Source organism: Globicephala melas, chromosome 2 (genome assembly GCF_963455315.2).
Source record: "Globicephala melas chromosome 2, mGloMel1.2, whole genome shotgun sequence".
NCBI classification, from domain to species: Eukaryota; Metazoa; Chordata; class Mammalia; order Artiodactyla; family Delphinidae; genus Globicephala; species Globicephala melas.
The window spans coordinates 37,886,188-37,912,587 of NC_083315.2; the positions used below are offsets into that span (position 1 = coordinate 37,886,188).

Consider the following 26,400-nt stretch of genomic DNA (forward strand, 5'->3'; position numbering starts at 1 on the left):
TATCTCCAAGTGAAAAGTATGAGGTTCAAAAGATAAGATGTAAACAAAGAAACCAGTAAAATTATGAAGTCTAAATAAGTATAGTCTGTTAATAATCTCAACAAGAATGAAGTGGAGAAATGTTTGCTGTGGGCTAAAGTTACCATCTTGGAGGGAGGAGACAGTTGTAGTCGGTCTGCTACAAAATGTTTATCTGTAACATGAAAGAGCTCATACATGATTGGTAAACAGGGGAGGTAAGTATAACCTGGAAGTTTTATTGGTTCATAGGTGATTTTTTTTCCTAGTACATTAATGTTCTGCACCTCTAAGTATCTGCAGGTAAACACAAAGTATGCCAATAGAGCTAAATATAGCAAACCATGGAGACAAACCACAGACAAAGCATGACACAGTAAAGACCGTTATAACAGCTAACATATATTCTGAAATACAACATTAAACATGAAAGTAACAACCAGGATGGTTACCAGTTTTTTCAATTTGATCTAAAATGGATTTGCCTAAAACTGCTAATAATTTAATTGTCTAAAACTGCTAATTCAATTCCATCCATCAGTCCCAAACTCCCAACAGTTAAAGTAAATAAAAATCAGTTTTCTACTCACCTAAAAAGCCAATGAAGACTCAGGCCAGTAGAGTAGTAATAGCATTAAAGGAAATAGCATGAAAGGAGCAAAGGTACCTACTTCAGTTTTGTATCCTTGCTATCAAGGTGGCCAAGAACTCAGCCCTTGGGATTCAAGGATCTTCTGATCTTAACACTAAATACCCTATGAACCTTATGGTTCATGAACTTACCTATTCTTTACCACTTCCAAGATCATGGTTGAAACACAACATCTATGAGGAACTAGATCCTGAAGAAATTTTGAGCCTTGGAGAAGCTGAAGATCCTTAAAGCTTTTTATAACCAAAGACTTTAAAAGGTCAAATACCTAATATAATGAAAGAAATAGGAAAATGAAGCAAAAAATGATAGCCCATACTATAGAATCTTAACCCTGTAACTGTTCCTACTTGCTGCCATACACTCATATCCCTATGACAACTGTTTCACTGATGAGTATGATACAAAAATTATGACTTTCAGTGGGAACTTAAAAGAGCTGAAGACAGGTCTTCCTTGAGAGAAAAAGGGCTAAAAATCAATATTACCCACAACCAGAGAAACACATATGAGAAAAAAGGGTAAAGGATTTTTTATATTTTCATTCTTTCAAATAACAGATTCTCATTAATTTCAAGTTGATCAGGGACAGTTTCTTAGAAAGCTACAACATAATACAATTGCAATGAATACCCAGCTAAACTTCCCATTCTTGCTACTTGGACTGTGTGATGTTTCCACTCTTATTCCCATCTCGCCACCTGGCTTACCACACAATAGGAAGTGGAGGTATAAACCAAGTATCTGAAGAAGTCTTCAAGCAGCCCAGAGAGAACAGTGTGGGCCTACATTCTTATAGGGGAATATGCTGCTGGCAGGGTGAGAGTGGAATTGTTTAGGAAAAGATAATTTAAAAAAAACAGACTATTGTACACTTTATCAACTACAGAAGGAACCAAAAAGTCATTCATAAATACCTGTTCCTCAAATCTTTGTATTCTTGTTACAGAGAGGAAGAGGGCAATGCTGAAAGGACATATATTACTACCGAAATCTCCTTGCTGTCCTGCCTAGAACAATAAATCAAAAAGGAGTCATAACTTACATCTGAAAAGAATAATATATCCTACTTAAAAACAAGTCCTTAGATGGATCAGAAACCTAAATATAAGAGCTAAAACTATAAAACTTTTAAAAGGAAACACAGTAGGAAATCTTCAAGACTTTGGATTAAAGATTTCTTAGATACAATAACAAAAACATAATTTATATAAGAAAAAACTGATAAATTGGATCTCATTAAAAATCAAAACTTTTGTGCTTCAAAAGACACCATTAAGAAAATGAAACAAGCCAGAGACTGAAAAAAATATTTGCTAATTACATACATGATAAAGGACTTGTACCTATGATATACAAAGCATTCTTAAAACTCTTTAAGTCACAATCAAAAAATGGGCAAAAGATCTGAATAGACATTTCATCAAAGATATCAGAACAACTAAATAAGCACATGAAAAGATGTTTGGTTATCATCAGTCACTAAGGAACTGCAAAGTAAAACCTCTATGAGATACTGTTTCACAGCTATTAGAATAGGTATATTAAAAAAAAAAAGACAGTAACAAATGTTGGCCAGGATGTGGATAAACAGGAGCCCTCATACAGTGCTGACGGATATGTAAAATGATGTAGCCACTCTGGAGAACAATTTGGTAGTTTCTTTAAATTATAAACATATGGGACTTCCCCAGTGGTCCAGTGATTAAGACTCCGTGCTTCCACTGCAGGGGGCGCAGGTTCGATCCCTGGTCAGGGAACTATGATCCCACATGCCACACGGCATGGCCAAGAAAAAAATTTTATATATATATATATATATATATAGAGAGAGAGAGAGAGAGAGAGAGAGAGAGAGAGAGAGAGAGACACATAAATGTATTACATAACCCAGAAATTCCACTTGTAGGTATCTACCCAAGAGAAATGAAAACATATGTCCACACAAAGACATGCATGTGAATGTTCACAACAGCATTATTCATAATAGCCAAAAAGTAAAAACTCAAATGTCCATCAACTGGTGAACAGCTAAACAATGGATATGTCTATACAACGGAATACTATTTAACAATAAAAAGGAATGAAATACTTGTAAGTGCTACAACATGGATAAACCTCGAAAATTATGCTAAATGAAAGAAGCCAAACACAGAAGATTACATATTGTATGATTCTATTTATATGAAATCAGGAAAGGTAAATCTATAGAAACAGGCATGAAGGATCTTACAAGGTGATGAAAATGTTCTAAAACTGAATTATGATGATGGTTGCACAATTAGGTAAACTTATGAAAAATCAATGAATTACACACTTAAAATGGGTGTATTTTTTTTTCTTTTTTTTTTTTGGCAGTGTTGGGTCTTTGTTGCTGTGCGTGGGCTTTCTCTAGTTGCAGTGAGTGGGGGCTACTCTTTGTTGCAGTGCGTGGGCTTCTCATCGTCCTGGCTTCTCTTGTTGTGCAGCACAGGCTCTAAGCGCACAGGCTTCAGTAGTTGTGGCACGTGGGCTCAGCAGTTGTGGCTTGTGGGCTCTACAGCTCAGGCTCAGTAGTTGTGGCGCACGGGCTTAGTTGCTCCACGGCATGTGGGATCTTCCTGGGCCAGGGCTTGAACCCATGTCCCTTGCATTGGCAGGCAGATTCTTAACCACTGTGCCACCAGGGAAGCCCCAAATGGGTGTATTTTATGTTATGTAAATTGCACCTCAATAAAGCTTAAAAAATAGATCTTTGAGCCCTGAAAGAAATGACAAGAAACAAAAGAAAAAAAGGAATACAGCTTCCCTGGTGGAGCAGTGGTTAACAATCCTCCTGCCAATGCAGGGGACACGGGTTTGATCCCTGGCCCAGGAAGATTCCACATGCTGCAGAGCAACTAAGCCCGTGCATTACAACTACTGAGTCTGTGTGCCACAAATACTGAAGCTCGCACGCCTAGAGCCTGTGCTCCGCAGCAAGAGAAGCCACAACAATGGGAAGCCCATGCACTGCTATGAAGAGTAGCCCTGGCTTGCTGACTAGAGAAAGCCTGTGCACAGCAATGAAGACCCAACACAGCCAAATATAAAAACAAATAAATTAATCAATTAAAAAAAAGAAAAAAAGGAATAAATATAAAATCAAAGATGAATAAAACAGAAAACCAACAAACAAATATAAAACAGTCGATAAAGCTGGTTCTTTGAAAAGATCAATAATATAGTTACTGTAAACCTAAATAAAAAGAAGAGTGAACAGATACAGAGAAGACAAAGGAGCTTCAAAGGCTAGTTCCCACATCATGGTCTTTAAATATCCTTTCCTACAAAAGGGACCCAAGGCTCCTTAGAGAAATCAGGATCGGGTAAGGAAAGTACAAGTGTGTCTTGGATAGCTTATGCCACAGAAGTGCTCAAAGACTAATGGGGCCATGTTAGAAGGACACATAAGCCTACTTCAAGGATCCAATTAGCCAAATATGGGTCACTTTGGGTACTGCATACGAGCAGATTGAATTTTAAAAGGTTCATTGGCTGCATAACAATATCCAAAAAAATGGGGGGTGGCTCTTTTCACAGAAGAAAACCAGCTAATAATGTAGAAGGAATGACAGAATTAAAATTTTCTAATCTTAATTCTACTATTTTGCAACTCCGAGTATAATTAGTGATTTAGGCCAAGAATCATCAGTAGACGGGAAAACAAAATCCACTGTGTGAAAGGTTGCTGAGGAAAAGAATTTTCGCATGCCTCGAATTATGATCCCATGGATTACTTTCTAATTACAAAGGGAAACATATACCTTTGCAAATGAAGAAACCTGATGGTCATTGTCCTGATCAAATGATTTGGCTAAGACTGCCTGATACTATGAGGCTTCTGACATAATGCAATAGAATAGTGGTTGGCAAACTACAGCCTCTGGGACAAATCTAGCCCATCACCTAATCTTGTACAGCCCATGAGCTAAGACTGATTTTCACTTTTTTAATTGTTGAGGGGAAAAAAAAATCAAAGGAAGAATAATATTCTGTGACACACGAAAATTAAATAAAATTCAAATTGCAGTGCCCATGTAGTTTCATTGGCACACAGCCACAGTCATTCATTTATGTGTTGTTTCTGGCTGCCTTCCTGCTACAACAGTAGGGCTGAGTAGCACTGACAGAGACCATATCACCTGCAAAGCCTAAAATAGTTAGTGTCTGTCCCTTTAGAGAAAGTTTGCTGACCCCAACAAGAGAAAGTATACAACATCACTTATGACATATTCTTGCCAAAAATGTTTAACTTGAATCTAATCATGAGGAAAAAGACAAATCTGACAATGAGAGACACAAGAAAACTGGGCTGGATGCTTCAAAAAACTCAATGAAAAGGTATTAATCCTTATTCTTAGGAGACATCTGTGGAAGTATTCAGGCATTGAAGGGTCATGATTTCTTCTTTTAAATGGTTCAGAAAAAAATCTATACTTGTGAGAAAATGAGATAAGGTAAATGTAGCAAAATACTTAAAAAGAGTTCAAAACATTTCTAATTTTTATCTTACTACTTCACAAATATTTAATGATGAATGACTTAGCTTCACAAAACCTCACAATATATTACTAGAAATAGGCAATTTCCCCAATTCACAAATACGGAAACAGAGGTCAAGACTGAAGCTCATAGAATAATGGAGTTAAGGTTAAATTTTGAGTTTCCTGCTGAACAGTCTTCACCTTTTTTTTTCTTTTTAAACACTAAAACACTTAAGGTATGGTTTTAAAACAGAACTTGCTTAAGAATGTAGTGATATCATATATCTTCCACTTTCAAAGTAAAAAAAAAGAGATCCTCTAGACCCAGGGTAGTTCTACAATATTTCTATGTATTTGTTTCCTGTCATTAACCAGCATAAAAGAGGCTTGAGTTCAAACATCCCTGTTTCATAAAGAGATCCTGGATCTCCTTAAGAGTGTGGGGCTACCTTTAGGAGTTTCAGTAGTTCTCTGCCTAGTTCACAGTCCAACTTGATGGCAAACACAATGTGTAGAATAATGGTGCCTTCCACGTGACGAAGTTCACCTGATGGTACAGTAACAAAATCCAACAGCCTAAAAGATTCAACAGAACGGTATGAGCTATAGTTTGGGAAAGAGACAACAGTGCATATGCTCATATGAACAAACAGAAAAACTCAAGCTGAACTAATATGATCACTGGAGGCAGGCACAAAGTACAAAATCTACTGTCTCATTCTCTGCTCCTTTTTTACAAAACTTCTTGAAAGAACTGTCTACAGTCATTATTTCCACTTCTTTACCTCTTCCCAGTTCAATTCAATTCAATTAGGCTTCTGTCCCCTCCCTAACCTCCCTTTCCAATGCTATTTGTAGCCCTTGCAAGAATAATCAAATGACCTGTACACTGTCAAAACCAATAACCAAATTTCATCTTAATTAAAGCCTCAGCAGATTTGACACAGTTGACCCCTTCTTTCTTGAAACACTTTCTTCTCTTAGCTTCTGGGGCATTGTCACTGGCCTCTTAATTATTTGTGCTGGCTCATCCTCCCTTTAAATGGTGAATGCCTCTGAGCTCAATCTTGGGTTTCTTTCTCTTCTCTTCACGATTTCCCTAGGTGACCCTATCCAGTCTGAAGGCTTTAGTCCTTTCCAATCTGTATTTCCTGTCCTGACCTCTAAAACCCCAGACTGCCTGCTCAACACCTCCATATGGGATACTAATATACATCTCAAACTTACATGGTCAAAACTGAGCTTATTTCCCCCTAAACTTGCTTTTTGTCAGTCTTTCCTAACTCAGTATACAAGACCACCTTCTAATCAATTGCTCAAGCCAAATAACTAAAAGTTATTCCAGATTAGAAGCAGTAGGCTGAAACAGGATTAAAAGCACGAACTCTGCAGCCAAACTGCTTGAATTCAAATCCCAGGTCCACCAATTTATGGCTACATAACCCTTGGAAATTCCTTAATTTCTCTGTGCCTTGGTTTCTATATGCATAAAACAGAGGCAAAAGAGAGTTGCTGTAAGGTTTAAAGTGCTTAGAACAGCACTTGGCACAGAGCAAGCACTCTGTTAAGTATTTGTTTCAAAAAAAAATCCTCTTTTTCAGTCACATCATGCTGTGTCCTGCCTTTGCACTAACTGTTCCACCAACTGAGAATGTGCTTTTTCCTGATCTATATATTGTGGCTCTTACCATTTAGGCTTCAGTTAAAATAACACCTTCTCAGAGAAGTTTTCCCTGACCACTCAACCTAAAGTAGCTATACTGTCACTGTCACATCATCCATTTGAAATATACGCATAACACTTTTCACTCTAATATTTTTGTTATTTCTTTTCTTTTCTCTTCTCGTTGAAATATCTCCATGAGAGCAGGAACCTTGTCTGACTGGTTCATCACTGTAGTCCTAGGGCCAAATAGTTTCTGGCACAAAGTAAACACTTAAATAGCTTTTAAGCTTGCAATTTACAGAATAATTATTGCTGTTTTCCTGGAAAGATTAAAATGAAAGAGTTGAAGAGACTGCATTATTCTTTTAATTTTATTACTGAGCAGCTAAGGGGACTAGGGAAATTCTGTGCTGAAGTGAAGGTATGGACTGAACAGTTAGATAACAATAAGATGAATTTGGAAAAATGATTTTATTTCTATACTGTGATACTCACTCATCACCACTCTGTTCCTCACTGTGCTGCGTATCTAGCTTGTTGAAGAAAGCTATGATTCCTTCCAAAACCTTCTTCCGGCTTCCCTGAAAAAAATACAAAATAAGTAAGGTCTCTCCATAAAGGGCAAGTTGAACTTAAAGTTCTTTTCAGCTTGAAGGATTTTCAAGTATGAATTTAAATAAATTATAACCTAGAGTCACACTAAGAATTTATAGAACACTTTCATGTTGAAATTGAGTTTGAAATACATCTTAATATCAGATTTTAAGGGGCCTATAGTCCACCCTTTCTGAAATCTTTATCCCTTTTACTACCACACACACACAAAATGTGGTACTACAAGAGATAATGTATGTTTACTTTGGTTGAGGGCCATGACCTTTTTACTAGATCAAATCATCATACATGAAATAAAAGCATCTATGCCCTAGTATATAAAACAAGAGTATGAATAAGCTGAATGGTACTAACTGGGCATTTCACCAGAGTTAAAAAAAAAGCAAATTTTTCATTTATACCTTTGAGGAGAGAACCAGAAGCTGATAGACCAAGGGTGGTATTTCTTGAAGATTCAATTTGGAGAACATCGTCAACACTTTTTCCACCACAATTTCCACCTCTTCTGCAGTCAGAGGGACATCCCTGTGGATCAAAGAGTCTAAAGATCAGAGCCTAATTTGGGAGATATTAGAATACTATAACTACCTCTTTTGATTTTTCTCTAATGCAGAACCTTAAAGGGGACCAATAACCTTACCTAAGCAAAGTTATCTTGGAAAAAAAATCATAAAGTTATACTTTAAATAAGAAATCAAAGCAAAAAAGAGTGGGGGTAAATTCTGTAACAGAAAACAGAGGTACCGATACTCTTATTTAGGGAACAGTGGTATTTGACCTTGCTACATTTCAGTTTCTAGTAGCTAAGTTCTCATAGCAGGATATAAAAAGAAAAGGGAATGATGATGCTTACTTGAACATGGAGGTGAGTTGGATTACATATTGATGATCCCATCTGATTAAAGAAATTGACAAAGGAAGTTTATGTCATTTAAACTTATTTACATATTACTTTGTAAAATTAGTAAGGAGGAAAAAATTAGGGCCATTTCAAGTTTGATTTGGTACCACTGGGAAACAAAATCAAAGAAATGACATTTAAAACAATGAAATAACAGCTTTTAACCTATCAGACTGGCAAAATCAAACTCTGATGATATTCAGTGCTGGTGAGATTTTGGGAAACAAGTACTTAACATACCGTTTTAGGGGATGTACACTGATATAATCCTTCTGGGAAGACAAGTTGGCAATACTACTTAGCAACTTTAAAAATGCACATAACCAAAGACCCACCCAACTTACTATTAGAAATATATTCCATGTACATGCTTATAAAAGGTCACCTAGACATATAAGGATGTTAATTCCAACACTTTTTATAATAGCAAAAAACCAAATAGCCAAATATTATTTATCGGCAAAAAACAAATAATCTAACAATTGGACACTAGCCAAATATTATAACAGAATACTATGGAACTATTAAAAAGAATGATGTAAAGTGGTATATGCTGACATGAACATGTGTTAAATGAAAAATCAAAGGTATATTACAATGTAATGAATAAACTCTTTTGGGTAATTAAAAACAAATAAATGGATAAATATACATGTGCTGATTCATGCCTAAAATTATTTCTGTAAGGGACTTCCCTGGTGGCGCAGAGGTTAGGAATCCGCCCGCCAATGCAGGGGACATGGGTTCGAGCCCTGGTCCGGGAAGATCCCACATGCTGTAGAGCAACTAAGCCCGTGCGCCACAACTCCTGAGCCTGTGCTCTAGAGCCTGCGAGCCACAACTACTGAAGCCTGCGTGCCTAGAGCCCTTGCTCCGCAACAAGAGAAGCCACTGCAATGAGAAGCCCGCACACCGCAACAAAGAGTAGCCCCTGCTCACCACAACTAGAGAAAGCCCACACACAGCAACAAAGACCCAATGTAGCCAAAAATAATTAATTAAAAAAATATATATATATTAAGGATTTCTTACTATAAATATACACACACAGATATATATATATAATATATATATAGTAAGAATTTTTCATCTTTGATGTATGTCTTTATATACTTCATTTTTAATGGCTATAAGTTACATGGAATGGCTCTACCTTAACTTATTGATACATAGCTTACATACCATAACTTACATATCTCCATTATTGTATGCTTAAGTTGGTCACAAATTTCTGTGTTGAAATGTTCATGTATGAAGATTTTCTTATATGTTGCAATTTCTCCTTAGGGTAGATTCTCATATTTCTGGTTTAAAGATACATCACTTATATATCTCACTCCCTCAAAAAAATATAAAAGATAGTGGTAGGGTGACTTTCCAGCCTTAAGGACCTTGGGACTCCAAATACTGCTATAGGGATAAACTGCTGTGTTAAGATGGAGAGTCAAGTAAATAGAAACTATATGTATAGTCTTAGAACAGAGAATACAGTAAATAATCTCTCTCAAAAATTCATCACAGACTAAATGGTTTTATAGTGGTAGACCATAAACCAAAATGGACTAAAAACTTGAGTGGTCTAAATTCCTAAAATAAATGATAATTCTTTTTTTGGTCACTTGTAGTCCTGAGAAGGTTCTACACATTAATAAGACTCACCTGCCAGAACAGAGGGTGTTAATCAACTGCTTCTTACATTCTTCCCCACTTAGTTCACCTAGAAATGCAAAATACACTGAGGAATAAATTTAATTCAGTGAAGAGAGTAAAAGCCACTAAGATTGGAAGAAAATTACCTTTTCCATAAGCTAGATTTTCCTTTTTGGTAGCAAGGGCGGTGAAAATGATGGGTAATAGCTCCAAAGATTTTCCATTCGTTAGGTTGCCCTGTTTGACAGCATCAACAAACTCACTGGCTAATTCAACCAATAATGCTCCTGGAAAATTGTGAACCTAGAAGTTGATGGGATTAAAAAAATGTTAAGCAGAAATCTAAATGTTTGATATCTCTTTCTAAGAAATACTCTTTTGCTGAATTAATAGAACTGGCATTGAAACCTAGAACTGGTCCTATAAGTGATTCAGGGAATCATTCTGCTCTGGTATAAACATAATTGTAAAGGATTTCATAGATCAGGATCTTCCACCAGTTCCCTGATGTTTTCAAATACGCCAACTCTTCAAAGAGATACATGTCCATGATACCAGAAATGTAACGTAAACATCTAAATGGTTTATGGCTCATCCATCAACTATTTTGTTTGATAACAGTAGTTCTTATTCATAAATAGGAGCTATGGTAGGTTTGGCACACTTAAGTTTTCCCTCCCTCAACAAATTACAAACCCCCCAAAATCCACCCAAAACCAAAAAAGTTTTTGTTTTCCATCTCACCTCCAGCATTAGTAATCCTATGATTTCAGATGCTACTTCTTTCTGCAAATCCCCCGATTCCAACAATTGGACACAACAACTGTATATCTTAAGTCTCCTAAGAGCTCCAGCTTCCTCAGAACAGGGGAAACCTTATTGTTTTAAACAGGTGGTACAGAAACAAAGAAAGAAAAAAGGCAGAATTCTTACAAGGTTGAAGGGTAAACAGGAAAAACAAACCGCTTTGTAGTTGAATATAGAAACAGAATTATCAAACTACTTATTACTATGGTGTTTAGAACAGCAATATTTAGGAGCTTTGAAAAAGTATTTAATTTAGACAGAAAACTGAAACATTACCTTTTCTACTTCCACCCATGTCATTAATTTTTTAAATAATTTTATAGTGCAGAAGAAGGAACACCTTCTAATATACTTTAGAGCTTTTCTGGGATCCAGTAACCCAAATTAAGTGCCTTTAACATACTTCACTTCAAAACATCATCACTGATTGATGTCAGCAGGAATGTAGAGTAATAAAGACCTTGGAAAATGCTCTCCTCCATAAAAGCAACTAGAACACTAACAAAAATAGTGAAAACCAACTTGTTCAGGATTCTGGAAATTAACCAGACTTGCAACAATCCAGGGAGAGTTTATTTAAGATAAACAGCTGAATCTAAGTGAGAATAGCAAGCTCTGTTGTGTTTCAACATGCCCTCATTCCACCTCCTAACCCCTGCCCCCCACCAGTCCAGTAGTCTTTAAAACCAACAGTTCACACTCATGGTACAAGCCATCAGTCTAGCAGCCTCTGGAGGGGACAGAATATGACTGGAGCTCCACCAAAGCCCAGTTCCCAGATAACTGTCATTATTTGACCTGTCTGGCTATTCCCTAGAAATTTTCACTCGCAAGACTTGTCTTTACTTGACCTGACTTAGAACTTGCCCAGTGCAATCTTTTACCAGGGGCATTTGTCTAAACCAGTTGCAAGTGATAACTTTTTCAGCTGCCTGGATAGCAATAACAGTTGGGCATGCAACAAGCTGACCAAAGAACTTAAAATATAAGCCTGGAGAAAGGTGCAGAGGGGACTCTGAAACATTCTGACATATTCCTAGGAACCTAGGAAGCCGTGAAAATACTTAGGGTTGCGCACATGGAAAGGGCTGTGTGTATGGCCAGGCAACACCCAAGAGGACCCTAATCTTTCACCTCTGGATGATCCTGAGGCTCTACACAAGCAGAAGGGCTAAGGAGGAGTTATAAGCTACCTGCCTGAGAACTGAAGGTGTGCACCTGACATGCACAGGGTCCCCCAGCAAAGGCTGGGAAACTCACTGGTTCCAGGCATTTTAAAGGAAATCTTTGCCAAATCATTAGCTGACCACAAAGCTAACCAAACAGACACTTCAGTGGCCACATAAAACAGTGCCCATACACAACAAACAATACATATTTCACAAAATTAGTTCAGAAGAACAACTATAAAAACAAAAGCAACACCACAACAGCAACAACAGATCTGGGGGAGGGGGATGGTATCTGATTTCCAGAATTCCCACAAAATATCATTTAAAATGTCCAGTTTTCAGGAACAAAAAAATAAAAAACATACAGGGAAACAAGAGCATGGTCCATACACAGGAAAAAAAGGAATCAATAGAAACCGTCCCTGAGAGTGCCCAGATATTAGATTTACTAGACAAAGACTGAAATCAGCTATTTTAAATATGTTCAAAGAACAAAAGGAAACCATGTCTAAAGAACTAAAGGAAAATATAAGAATGATGTTTCACCAAATAGAGAATATCAATAAAGAGACAGAAATTATAAAAAAGAGCCAAACAAAAATTCTGGAATTAAAAAGTACAATAATTGAACTGAAGAATCCACTAGAGGGGCTCAACAGGAGATCTGATCTGGCAGAAGAAAGAATCAGAGAATTTGAAGATAGAGCAATTGAGATTATCCAGTCTCAGGGACAGAAAGAAAAAGAAGAAAAATGATCAGAGCTTCAGAGACCTGCGGGATCCCGTCATGAATACCAACATAGACATACTGAAAGTCCCAGAAGGAAAGGAAAGAGAGAAAGGAGAAAAAAGAAGTAATGGCCAAAAACTTCCCAATTTTAATGAGAACACTAATCTACATTCAGTGAATTCCCTGGCAGTCCAGAGGTTAGGACTCTGGGCTTTCACTGCCGAGGGCCTAGGTTCAATCCCTGGTCGGGGAACTATCCCACAAGCTGCACAGTGCAGCCAAAAAAACAAAGCAAACAAACAAAACCCACATTCAAGAAGCTCAAAGAACTCCAAACAGGATAAACCCAAGAGATCCACATTTAGACATACCATAGCAAACTATCAAAATCAAAGATGCCTCATCATAAAAAAAACCATATGTGAAAAACCCACACTTAACATCATACCCAATAAGTGAAGATTGAAAACTTTTCCGTAAGATAGGAAAAATACAAGGATGCCCACTTTTCCCACTTCTATTCAACATAATACTGGAAGTTCTAGATAGAGCAATTATTGCATTTAGTGCCACTGAACTGTACAGTTAAATAAAAAAGTTAAAGACAAGAAGAGAATATTGAAAGCAACAAGAGAGAAGCAACTCATCTGGTAAAAGGAGTACTCAATACGATTAACAGCTGATTTCTCATTTTAAAAAATCATTGAAGGGCAGAAGGAAATGGGATAACATAGTCAAAGTACTGAAAACTCAACAGCCAGAAAAACTATCCCTCCAAAACTGTCAACCAAGAACTCTATAGCCAGAAAAACTACCCCTCCAAAATGGAGAAATTAAGACATTCCCAGATAAACAAAAGAGAATTTGCTGCCAGAAGACCTGCCCTAATGCTAAAGGGAGTCTTTCAGGCTGGAATGAAAGAACACCAGACAGAATTTGAATCCACATGAAACAGAGAACATCAGTAAAGGTAACTACATAGGAAAATATTAAAGACAGTATAAATGTACTTTGTAATTATTTTTTCTCCTGATTTATAAGACACCTGCATAAAACAACAATTATAAATCTGCACTGGTGGGAATAAATGTGTAAAGATGTAATTTATAGGACAATAATAGCACAAAGGAGGAAGGGGGAGAATGAAGCTATATGTAGAGCAAAGTTTTATAACTATTAAATCTAAGCTGGTATTAATCTGAACTAGATTGTTATAAATTAACTCATTATTGCCCAGGGGAATTTTTGCAGAAACTAATGCATGTGGCCGGTGACTTTTATTTTGGCTGGCCAAAAAATTAATTCTGTTATTTCACTAACACTTTGTGTGTTATTACATTCAATAGTTAGACCTGACACACCTGTAAATTCTAATTTTTGTAAAATGTTGTCTTCAAGCCACTCTTCTGTAGAAGCAAAGGAGCATTCTCCTGCACCATGAATTTCATTTTCACTTTCTGTATCAGAATCAATCACTAAGGTTTTTTGTCTCTTTGTTGGTCTAATACTCACATCGTCTGAATCAGAATTATATTCTGAAGAACTATCATCTTCTGAGACACTAGTATATATGCCACTTGGACAATCAGAGAAAGTATCTGCATAAAATTCACCAAAAAATTTTTCACTCAAAATTTCATGATGTGTCACTTTTGAAAATTTTACATTTATAATATACACAAGATTGAAGCAAAAACCAAACGGAGCAAAATGTGAATGATAATGACAATCATAAGTTGTCTCATGAACCCTTGATCAATTTCAAGCTCTAACAACTTCTCATGGTGATGTTAATTGTAGCACTCTCTAAAAATGTATTGATATGTCTCCGGTCAATAATGTGTTAAGATGTCAGTTCTAATCGCCAAGGCAAGCACTAAGAAAGTAACTGAAAAAAATAGTGAAAAAGATTACAAAGGAATTAAAATGGTACACTAGAAAACACCTACTTAACATATAACACACAAGGTATTAACAGAGGAACAAAAAGACACGACGTAAAGAAAACAAACAGCAAAACGGCAGATATCAATCCTACTTTTTTAGCAATTATGGTAAATGTAAAGGGATAAGATACTCCAATCAAAAGGCAAAGATTGGGACTTCTCTGGTGGAGCAGTGGTTAAGAAGCTGCTTGCCAGTGCAGGGGACATGGGTTCAATCCCTGGTCCGGGAAGATCCCACATGCCGCAGAGCAACTAAGCCCACGAGCCACAACTACTGAAGCCCGTGCGCCTAAGGCCCATGCTCCACAAGAGAAGCCACCACAATGAGAAACCCGTGCAAAACGAAGAGTAGCCCCTGCTCACTGCAACTAGAGAAAGCCTGCGCACAGCAACAAAGACCCAACGCAGCCAAAAATAAATAAAATAAATAGATTTATTTTAAAAAAGGGCAAAGATTGGCAGAACAGATTTTTAAAAATCCAATTATGTGCTGTCAATCAGAGACACAATTTAGATTCAAAGATACAAATTGTTTAGAAAAGATATACCATGAAAACCATAACCAAAGAGGGCTGAAGTAGCTCTAAAAATAACAGAAAAAAGTAGACTTTAGGACAAAAATTACTATTAAAGACAAAAAAGGGCATTTTATAATGATAAAAGAATCAAGACATAACAATTATAAACATATAAGCACCTAACAAAAGAGTTCCAAAATACACAAAGCAAAAACTAACAGAACTGAAGGGTGAAATAGACAATTCAACAATAGTTGGAGACTTCAACACGCCACTTCCAATAATCAACAGAACAACAATTAGAAGATCAACAAGGAAATAGACTTGAACACACCAGATCTAACAAACATCTATATAGAACACTACACACAACAACAGAAGACACATTCTTCACAAGTGCACATGGAGCATTCTCCAGGATAAACCACACATTAGGCCATAAAAAAATTCTCAATAAATTTAAAAGGATTATAATCATATCATTTATGTTCTGTGACCACAGTGGAATGAAACTAGAAATCAATAACAGAAGGAATCTGGAAAATTCACAAATATGTGGAAATTAAGATAATCTTAAATACCAATGGGTCAAAGAAGAAAGCACAGAGAAATTAGAAAAATACCTTGAGATGAATGAAAACAAAAACACAATATTCCAAAAGCTATTGGATACAGCTAAAGTAGTGCTTAGAACGAAATCTATAGTTGTAAATACCTATATTAAAAAATAAGATCTCAAATCAATAACCCAATCTTCCACCATAAGAAATTATAAAAAGAGGAAACTAAACTCAAAGCAAGTGAAAAGAATATAAAAGTAAAATCAGACATAAATAAAAGAGAATAGAAGAATAGAGAAAAATCAAGAAAACCAAAGCTTATTCTTTGAAAAGATGAACAAAATTGAAAAATCTTCAGACTGACCAAGAAAAAAAGGGAGAAGAATCAAATTACTAAAATCAGGAATGAAAGAGGGGCATTACTACCAATCTTACAGAAATAAAAAGAATAAGGTAATACAATGAATAACTGTATACCAATTAATTACAAAACTTATATGAAATGGATAAATTGTTATAAAGACACAAAGTATCAAAGCTGACTAAAAAAGACAATAGAAAACCACAACAGACCTATAAATAAAGAGACTGAATTAGCAATCAAAACTCTTCTACAAAGAAAAGCCCAAAACCAGATGGCTTCCTTGGTGAATTCACGAAACATATAAAGAATTAACTGCAACCCTTCACAAACTCTTCGAAAAAAAAGAAGAGGAGGAAACATTTCCCAATTCATTCTACAAGGCCACTATTATCTTCATACCTAAACCAGACAAAGACATCCTAAGAAAACTATGAACAGTACCCCTTGTGACTACAGATGCAAAAATCCTCAACAAAATACTAGCAAGCTGAACCCAGCAACATTTTAAAAAGGATTATACTCTATAACCAAATTGGATTTAACCCAAGAATACAAGAGTGGTTCAATGTATGAAAATCAATATAATATACCATAGAAATAGAGTAAAGGATAAAAACCACATGATCACCTCAGTAGACACAGAAAAAGCATTTGAAAATTCCAATACCTTTTCATGATAAAAAACACTCAACAAACTAAGAATAGAAGGGAACTTCCTTAACTTGATAAAGGGCATCCATGAAAAACCCACAGCTAACATCACACTCAATAATATAAAACTGAAAGATTTCCCTGAGATCAGGAACAAGAGAAGGATGTTTACTCTCACCAATTCTATTCTACTGAAGGTTCCAACTGGGGTAATTAGGTAAGAAAATAAGAAAAGGCATCTAGATTGAAATAGAAATAAAGTATCTATTCACAGTTGACATAATCTTGTTTATAAGGAATCCACAAAGAAGAAACTACTAGCGCTAATAAACAAGTACAGGAAGGTAGCAAGATATGAGATCAATATACAAAAGTCTATTGCATTTCTATACACTAGCAATGAACACTGAGAACATTAAATTAAGAAAACAATCCCATTTACAATCACACCAAAAAGAATAAAATACTCAGGAATAAATTAATAAAGTAGTGTAAGACTTGTACTCTGAAAAGTACAAAATACTGTTGAAAGAAATGAAAGAGGACCTAAGCAAATGGAAAGATATTCCATGTTCATTAATGGAAGACATATTAAGATAGCAATACTTTTCAAATTCATATATAGAGTCAACAAAATCACTACCAAAACCCCAGCTTCCATTCTTGCAGAAATTGACAAGCTAATCTTGTCATATGGAAACTCAAGGAACCCAGAATATCCAAACTAATCCTAAAAAAAGAAAAAAAGTTAGAGGACTCACACTTCCTAATTTTAAAGCTTACTACAAAGCTATTCTGATCAGGACAGTGTGGTACTGACATAAGGAGAGACACCTAGATCAACGGAATACAACTGGGAGTCCAAAAAGAAACCATCACATTTATGGGCAATTGATTTTCAATAAGGGTGCTATTGAAAATGGGGAAAGATGAACCTGGACTCCTACCTCACACCATATACAAAAATTAACTAAAAATGGATCTAAATTTAAAAGCTAAAGCTACAAAACTTTGAAAAGAAAACACAGGTATAAATCTTTGTGACTTTGGATTAAGCAATGACTTCTTAGATATAAAACTAAAAGCGCAAGCTACAAAAAAATTAAGTATTAGGCATTAAAATTTTGTGCATCAATGGATACCATCAAAAAAGTGCAAAGACAACCAGAATGGGAGAAAAATTTTGTGAATCATATATCTAATAAGGGACTTGTATCCAGAATATTTAAAGTAATATTAGAACTCAGTAATAAAAAGACAACCCAATTTTTAAAAGGTCAAAGGATTTGAATAGACATTTCTCCAAAGAAGATATACAAATGGCCAGTAAGCACAAGAAAAGATACGCAACATCATTAGCCATCAGGGAAATGAAAATCAAACCCACAGTGAGATACCACTTCACACTCACGAGAATGGCTAGAATGAAAAAGGCAATAACAAGTGTTGACAGAGGATGTGGGAAATGGGCATCCTTATTTCAGTACCGGTGGGAATGTAAAATGATGTAGCAGCTTTGGAAAACAGTTTGGCAGTCCCCAAACAGTTAAACATGGAGTTACCGTATGATCCAGCAATTCTACTCTTATTTACTAAAGAGAAATGAAAATATGTCTACACAAAAACTTGTAGCAGTATTCATAATTGCTCAAAAGTGTAGACAACCTAATTGTCCACCAACTCATGAATGGACAAGTATGATATATTCATAAAATGGAATATTATTCACCAATAAAAAGGAATGAAATACTGATACAGGCTACAACATGGATGAATCTTAGTAACCTTATGGTAAGTGAAAGCCAGTCACAAAGGACCACATATTGTATGATTCCACTTATATGAAATATCCAGAATAGGCAAACCTATAGACAGAAAGTAGATGAGTGGTTTCTTAGGGCTGGCGCGGAACAGAAGTTTAGGGAAGCAACAGCTAAGGGATGCAAGGTTTCTTTTAGGGGTAATAAAAATTCTTGAAATTGTGGTGATAGGTGTGCAACTCTGTGAATATACTAAAAGCCACTGAAATGCATTATTTTAAGTGGTGAACTGTACAATGTCAATTATATCTCAACAAAAAATGTACACTTTAAAAGGGTGAATTTTTTAGTATGTGGATTATATCTCAATTTTCTAAAATGTCATCATTAGCTAACTACTGGTTTACACCATTGATTTAACAGGATTAAAATGGTTATGAGGTAGTGTCCATATATACTTGGTAATTCATGATACTTTTAAACTAGGATTTCCAAATCTATGTTTTTATATAAGGTAAAAATAAGGTTATTTACAGAAGTGGGAGCCATGATAATCTGTTCCAGGTATGTCTACCCAAGAAAGAAATTACTCTTATTTCTTCCATTTATTCTTATTACTGTCACTTAGCATGTATAGACAGCTGCTTTTGATCTTTCATTATTTCCTTTTCTCTGATATTTCTACAAAACAGTCATTTAGCAAGTTTCCAATTTTTAACCAATTAAAAAATTTTTTACCTCGTAGAGAAATGGAAATAAAAACAAAAATAAACAAATGGGACCTAATGAAACTTAAAAGCTTTTGCACAGCAAAGGAAACCATAAAAAAGACCAAAAGACAACCCTCAGAATGGGAGAAAATATTTGCAAATGAAGCAACTGACAAAGGATTAATCTCCAAAATTTACAAGCAGCTCACGCAGCTCAGTAACAAAAAGACACAACCCAATCCAAAAATGGGCAGAAGACCTAAACAGACATTTCTCCAAAGAAGATATACAGATTGCCAACAAACACATGAAAGAATGCTCAACATCATTAATGATTAGAGAAATGCAAATCAAAACTACAATGAGGTATCACCTCACACTGGTCAGAATGGCCATCATCAAAAAATCTACAAACATGGGGCTTCCCTGGTGGCGCAGTGGTTGAGAGTCCGCCTGCTGATGCAGGGGATGCGGGTTTGTGCCCCGGTCCGGGAGGATCCCACATGCCGCGGAGCGGCTGCGCCTGTGAGCCACGGCCACTGAGCCTGCGGGTCCGGAGCCTGTTGCTCCGCAATGAGAGAGGCCACAACAGTGAGAGGCCCACGTACCACAAAATAAAACAAAACAAAAACAAACAAACAAACAAACAAAATCTACAAACAATAAATGCTGGAGAGGGTGTGGAGAAAAGGGAACACTCTTGCACTGCTGGTGGGAATGTGAATTAGTACAGCCACTATGGAGAACAGTATGGAGGTTCCTTAAAAAACTACAAATAGAACTACCATATGACCCAGCAATCCCACTACTGGGCATATACCCTGAGAAAACCATAATTCAGAAAGAGTCATGTACCAAAATGTTCACTGCAGCTCTATTTACAATAGCCAGGAGATGGAAGCAACCTAAATGTCCATCATTGGATGAATGGGTAACGATGTGGCGCATATATACAATGGAATATTACTCAGCCATAAAAAGAAACGAAATTTGAGTTATTTGTAGTGAGGTAGATGGACCTAGAGTCTGTCATACAGAGTGAAGTAAGTCAGAAAGAGAAAGACAAATACCATATGCTAACACATATATATGGAATCTAAGAAAAAAAAAGTCACGAAGAATCTAGGGGTAAGACAGGAATAAAGACACAGACCTACTAGAGAATGGACTTGAGGATATGGGGAGGGGGAAGGGTAAGCTGTGACAAAGTGAGAGAGTGGCATGGACATATATACACTACCAAACGTAAAACAGATAGCTAGTGGGAAGCAGCCGCATAGCACAGGGAGATCAGCTCGGTGCTTTGTGGCCACCTAGAGGGGTGGAATAGGGAGGGTGGGAGGGAGGGAGATGCAAGAGGGAAGAGATATGGGAACATATGTATAACTGATTCACTTTGTTAGAAAGCAGAAACTAACACACCATTGTAAAGTAATTATACTCCAATAAAGATGTTAAAAAAAATTTTTTTTTCATGCATAGGAAGATGTGTTTTTGAACCCTTGCAAGGAGAGACACAATTTACTCGAGGGGGTAAGAAAAATAAACCAAGTTAAAATTACCTGCTAAGAGTGTGAAGCGACTTTTAATTTTTGCTTGTAGAATTTTATTCTACTACAATTTATAAAACAACTATGAGTCACAACCAGCAACAATGTAGAACTGGCCCTTGTTCAAGATATGGAATAAAAATATGCCCCACTGGGAATGAAGAATCTCTACGTAAGTCACCTAAGATACTCCATTTCATTAAAACTCAGAGCACCCTAGCCTCTTTTGTTAAGCACAGATTAACTATTAAACATTGCTGCTCTCTTCACAATTTTTTTTTTTGGCTACACCGCAGGGCCTGCGGAACTTCCCCGACCAGGGATAGAACCCGTGCCGCCTGCAGTGGAAGCACGGAGTCTTAACCGCTGGACCACCAGGGAAGTCCTCTTCTCCACAACTTTAAAAGCACAAATAAATCAAAGCGGATTTTATGACGTGCATCCTTTACAGGCTCCAAAACCAGCAATCCAATCTCAGGTAGCCACTTCAACCCCCTATAGCAAAATTATTTATGTCCACAAGACAGGAGACTGCTGCTTTAGTTGATTCTGTAAAATCCCCAAAACAGAAAAGTCTCAGTGGGGCATCAAACAGTAAGAAAAGTAGCAATATGCACCCAAAGTAAACAAATATACCAATGAATCCAGAGAGAGAGAAGTGGCATTATTATTACCTTTGAAGATGGCTCTCAGGAGTGCTCCAGCAGCTTTTCCTTTCACTGCCTGATTCTGAAGGAGATTAGCCAGCTGCAAAGAAAAGAAAAAGCTACAAGTCCCTGGCAACAATTTCCCTACCTGAATGACCTAAACTCCCAGTATGAAAAACACACATCTGTCAAGTTCATATCCTTCAGAGACTCCAGGTATCACAAATAACGTATTTATTTACATATAGCAGGGTAGATCTTAACATGATGCTGGGCTGTCAAGACTGAAATTTATTCATACATTCATTCTACAAACGTTTATTAAGTATTTAATCAGCACTAGGTATCAAGCTATGTTCTTGGGAATATACATTCATTCAGCAAATACTCTTTGAACATGTTCTTCTTCCTAGGCATTAGGGATACAAGGATGAACATGATAATCTGACTCAGTTTACAGTAGAGCAGGAGGGAAAAGGACGACAAGAAAAAAAATCAGAAAAAAAATCTGTAACAGAAACAAAAGACTGAGACAATAATTGAGGAAAGGGAAGCAACTTCAGCTAGGGTAGTCAGGGAGAAAGCTTCTCTGAGGTAGGTGACATTTCTATAGAGACTTGGAGGATGAGAAAGAGCTAGTTATGCAAAGGGAGGAAAGAAGAACACTTCAGATAAAGGTATTGTTATGTGCAAAGGCCCTGAGGGAGCAAAGAGTTTGGCATATTGGATGGCCTGAAAAAAAAAAAAAGACCAATTTGACTGAAGAGTAGTAAGAAAAGAGTGGCACAAGATGAATTTGGAGAGATGGGCAAGAACCAGATAATAAGAACCTTGTAGGCCATGATAGGAAGCTTAGATTTTCTCTAAGTGCAACAGAAGTAACTAACGAGAAAAGAGGAGAGTGATATATAGATGTTTTTTTTTAAAAAAAATCAGTCTTATTCCTTTTGTAGAAAATAGGTTGTGGGAGGGTTTAAGAGTGAAATAGGGACATCTGTTAGGAGATTGTTATCAGTGATCAAATGAGAGATGATAGTGGCCTACAGCAAGGTAATGGCAGGGGAGATGTCCTGAGTTGAACTGTGTCCCCCTCCAAAATTCATGTTTAAGCTCTAACCCCCAGCATCTCAGAATGTGATCTTATTTGGAAATAGGGTCATTGTAGGTGTAAACAGTTAAGCTTGAGGTCATATGGGTAGGCCCTAATCCAGTATGACTAATGTCCTTAGAAAAAGGGGAAATTTGGACAGAAACACATACACAGCGAGAATGCCATGTAAAAGTGAAGGCAGAGGCCATGGGTGACACAAGGCAAGGAATGCTAAAGATTGTCAGCAAACCACCAGAAGCTAGGCAAGACGCACGGAACAGATGATCACAGCCCTCAGCAGGAACCAACAATGCCAACACCGTCATCCTGGACTTCTAGTTCCTAGAACTTTAAAAATAACTGTCTATTGTTTAAGGTACTCAGTTTGTAGTACTTTGTAAGACGAAGAAAAGTACAGATGGCCTCGAACTTATAACAGTTCAACTTACAATTTTTCAACTTTACAATGGGGCAAAAGTGGTAGGCATTCAGTAGATACTGTATTTCGAATTTTTATCTTTTCCTGGGCTAGCAATCAGCTGCAGGATCACAAGGATAAACAACTGATACACTATTCTGTACCCAGGCAACCATTCTGTTTTTCACTTTCAGTACAGTATTCAATAAATTACATGAGATATTCAACACTTTATTGTAAAATGGGCTTTGTGTTAGATGATTTTGCCCAACTGTAGGCTAATGTAAGCATTCTTGGCACGTTTAAGGTAAGGCTAGGCTAAGCTAGGATGTTTGGTAGGTTAGGTGTATTAAATGCATTTCCAACTTAGAATATATTCAACTTAAAATGGGTTTATTGGGATGTAACCCCATCAAAATTTGGGGAAGATCCGTAGACTGAAGATATATTTGAGAGCTTAATCAGTAGGACTTCGCTATGGTCTGAATGTTTATGTCCCCCCAAAATTCACACGTTAGAATCCTAATACCCAATGTTATGGTATTTGGAGGTGGGGCCTTTGGGAGGTGATTAGGTATGAGGGTGAAACTCCCATGAATGGGATTAGTGCTCTTGTAAGAGATCCCACAGAGCCCCCAGGCTGCTTCTACCATATGAGGGTATAATGCGAAGTCTGCAACCCAGAAGAGGGCCCTCACTCGACCACACTGGCACCATCATCTAGGATTTCCAGTCTCCAGAACTATGAGAAATAAATGTTTGTTGTTATAAGTCACCCAGTCTACCGTATTTTGTTACAGCAGCCTGAATGGACTAAGACAGACTTCCTCATGCTTTAGACGTGAAATGGGTGTGGTGATGAAGGAAAAGAAGAAATCAAGGAGGACTCAAATTTCTGGCTTAAGCAACTAACTGGGTAGATGGTGGCACCATTTACAGATATGGTGAAAATTTCGGATTAAGCAAGCATCTAAATCATCCAGAGGGCTTGTTAAAACAGAGAACTCCACGTGCAGTTTTTGATTCAGCAGATCAGATGTGGCGCTCAGAACTGTTACTCTTAAGATATCCAAGTGGAGATGTCAAATCGATAACTGAATATGCCAAAGCGGAGCTCAGTGAGAACATGTAAGATCATCCAGGGAGAAAATGTAAAGAAAAAAGAGACACCAACAGAGAGGGATAGGTGGAAACTCTATTATTTTTACAACTTTTCTGTAAGTCTAAAATCAACTCAAAACAAAGAGTTAAAAAATTCTTCCTGGATTTAGCATCCACTGATGCTTCCTGCCTGATCCAATCTTTATCATGATGGTTGCCAAATGATGATTTTCTAACTCTGTGGTAAGCAAGAGCCCTCATCATTTATTATCAATACAGACTCACAAATTTCTATATTTTTCAGTGGTTTATAATTCATAACTGAACTTGACTATTTCAATGTTCAAATTTGACCAACGGAAGCCCCTTCAAGCTGTCTTTATCAGGTTTGGGGTATCAATGTTATACTTTATAAAAAGCACTTGGAAGTTTTCCTTATATATGCACATTTTTCCTTATGTATTATATATACTCTAAAACAATTTATGTGGCATCGGGACTATCTCTTACCTCTGATCTCTAAAGATTTGGTAGACGTTTCCTATGAAACTTCTGGACCTGGTATTTTTGTGTCAAGTAATTGCTTGATAACTCTGTTTTTCTTTTATAGAAATTGATCTGGTTAAGCTTTCCATCTCAAATTGGGTCAATTTAATTAAACTGTATGTTCCTAAGAAATTATCCATTGCATCTACATTTTCAAATTTATTTGTAGTAGATATATAGAGTAGTCTCTTAGTAATTTTTGAGATTTTTCTCTATATGAATAGTTATTTCCCCCATGTCATTTCTTATTTAGTATATCTGTGCTTACTCCATTGTTTTCTTGATTAGTTAATAGTTTTGTCTATTTTTCAAAGAACCAGGATTTTTATGTATTAATTTGATCTACTGTTCTCCACTTTATTACCTTCTACTTTTATTCTAGCAGTCCCTTTTAGATTCCTCTATTCTCTCTAAATCTTTGAATGTAAATTTTCCCACTGCTGGATATGTCAGTCTTCCTTGTCATGGACTTGCTTTATGTGTTTTATAATTTTTTACTCTTAAGCACATCTTCTATGGACATTTTTATCAAATGGACTGAATGCATATATTGCTGGAATGCTTATCAAATTTATAGAGGATATAAAATGATGATTAATACAATGGTCAACTCAGGATACAAGAAGAAGATCTTGATGGAGTGAAATCAAATTAATCTAAAAAGATAAGTAACAGATTTAAAATAAAAATTTTAATGTGGGTTCTAAGAACTAACTATTGAAGTTCGGAGATGAAGGAAATTTAGCCTATATGCAAAAATGACTTGGGGTTTTTAGTTGCTTGTAAGAGCAATGAGACAATAATATAATATTGCTGCCAAAAAGTTGACTCTGCATTAATGGAAGAATTAGGGAAATATTAGTGCCCCTCTACTCTAGTGGTAGAACACATGTGGAGCCCTGTGTTCAATTTGAGGTACAAAACTTTTAAAGGTAATGTTAACAAAACAGAAATATTCAGAGGACTGTGTTCATGTTAGCGAAGAAACTTAAAATAGAAAGAGCTGAAGGACCTTTTCTAATATTTATTCAGCGTCTACTGGATGCCTATCGAGGGTCTATTAGATGTTAGATGCATACAGTATCTCATTTCATCCTCACAAAAACCAAGATAGGAATTCTTTTTGTGATAAGCATGAATCAGAGAAGTAATTCATAGCATCTATCATGGGTTTTGTTCTAATTCTTATTTTTTACTTATTTTATAGTGTAATGTTAAAGCCTCCTCAAATTCCTTTTGGAAGCAGGTAAGATAAAAATTCTAAGTAAATAAATAGAAAGCAGGTTTCAACCAAATTGTAACTTGTCTATAGGATGATTCAACTCTCAACTCATGCAAAGGCTGTCTTAAAAAGTGCCACAAAAAGCAATTTCTGGATAATTTCAAAGAAAAAAAAAATCAGAGCACATCCCTGTATCAATTCCCAGTTAGCATAAGGTAACAAAGATTAAGATGCACCTAGCTTCAATGACCACAAAAACTAGCACATAAAAAGTTCCTTAAAAACATAACACTCGGGGCTTCCCTGGTGGCGCAGTGGTTAAGAATCTGCCTGCCAATGCAGGGGACATGGGTTTGATCCCTGGTCCAGGAAGATCCCACATGCTGTGGAGCAACTAAGTCCATGCGCCACAACTACTGAGCCTGTGCTCTAGAGCCTGTGAGCCACAGCTACCGAGCCCGCGCGCCTAAAGCCCGTGCTCCGCAACAAGAGAAGCCACTGCAACGAGAAGCCCGTGCACCGCAACAAAGAGTAGCCCCCCAGGGCTTCCCTGGTGGCGCAGTGGTTGAGAGTCCGCCTGCCGACGCGGGGGACACAGGTT

At 36.7% G+C, this 26,400-nt stretch overlaps 1 protein-coding gene across 10 annotated transcripts in view; it reads right to left on the minus strand.

Annotated features, from left to right (window-relative positions):
- The window catches only part of FANCI (FA complementation group I), a 76,740-nt gene that overhangs the window by 46,284 nt on the left and 4,056 nt on the right, over nt 1-26,400 (minus strand). For 8 of the 10 annotated variants that reach the window (XM_030878647.2, XM_030878650.2, XM_060293858.1 and 5 more), the window contains 10 exons: nt 21,450-21,522; nt 10,752-10,882; nt 10,154-10,310; nt 10,017-10,074; nt 8,310-8,351; nt 7,858-7,981; nt 7,337-7,422; nt 5,625-5,751; nt 1,588-1,680; nt 802-938 (listed from right to left, as the gene is read on the minus strand). In XM_030878647.2, coding sequence (XP_030734507.1) covers nt 802-938; nt 1,588-1,680; nt 5,625-5,751; nt 7,337-7,422; nt 7,858-7,981; nt 8,310-8,351; nt 10,017-10,074; nt 10,154-10,310; nt 10,752-10,882; nt 21,450-21,522 — 1,028 coding nt within the window. The remainder of the gene's footprint in view (nt 1-801; nt 939-1,587; nt 1,681-5,624; nt 5,752-7,336; nt 7,423-7,857; nt 7,982-8,309; nt 8,352-10,016; nt 10,075-10,153; nt 10,311-10,751; nt 10,883-21,449; nt 21,523-26,400) is intronic. The other 2 variants (XM_070044852.1, XM_060293861.2) reach the window with 2 other exon arrangements.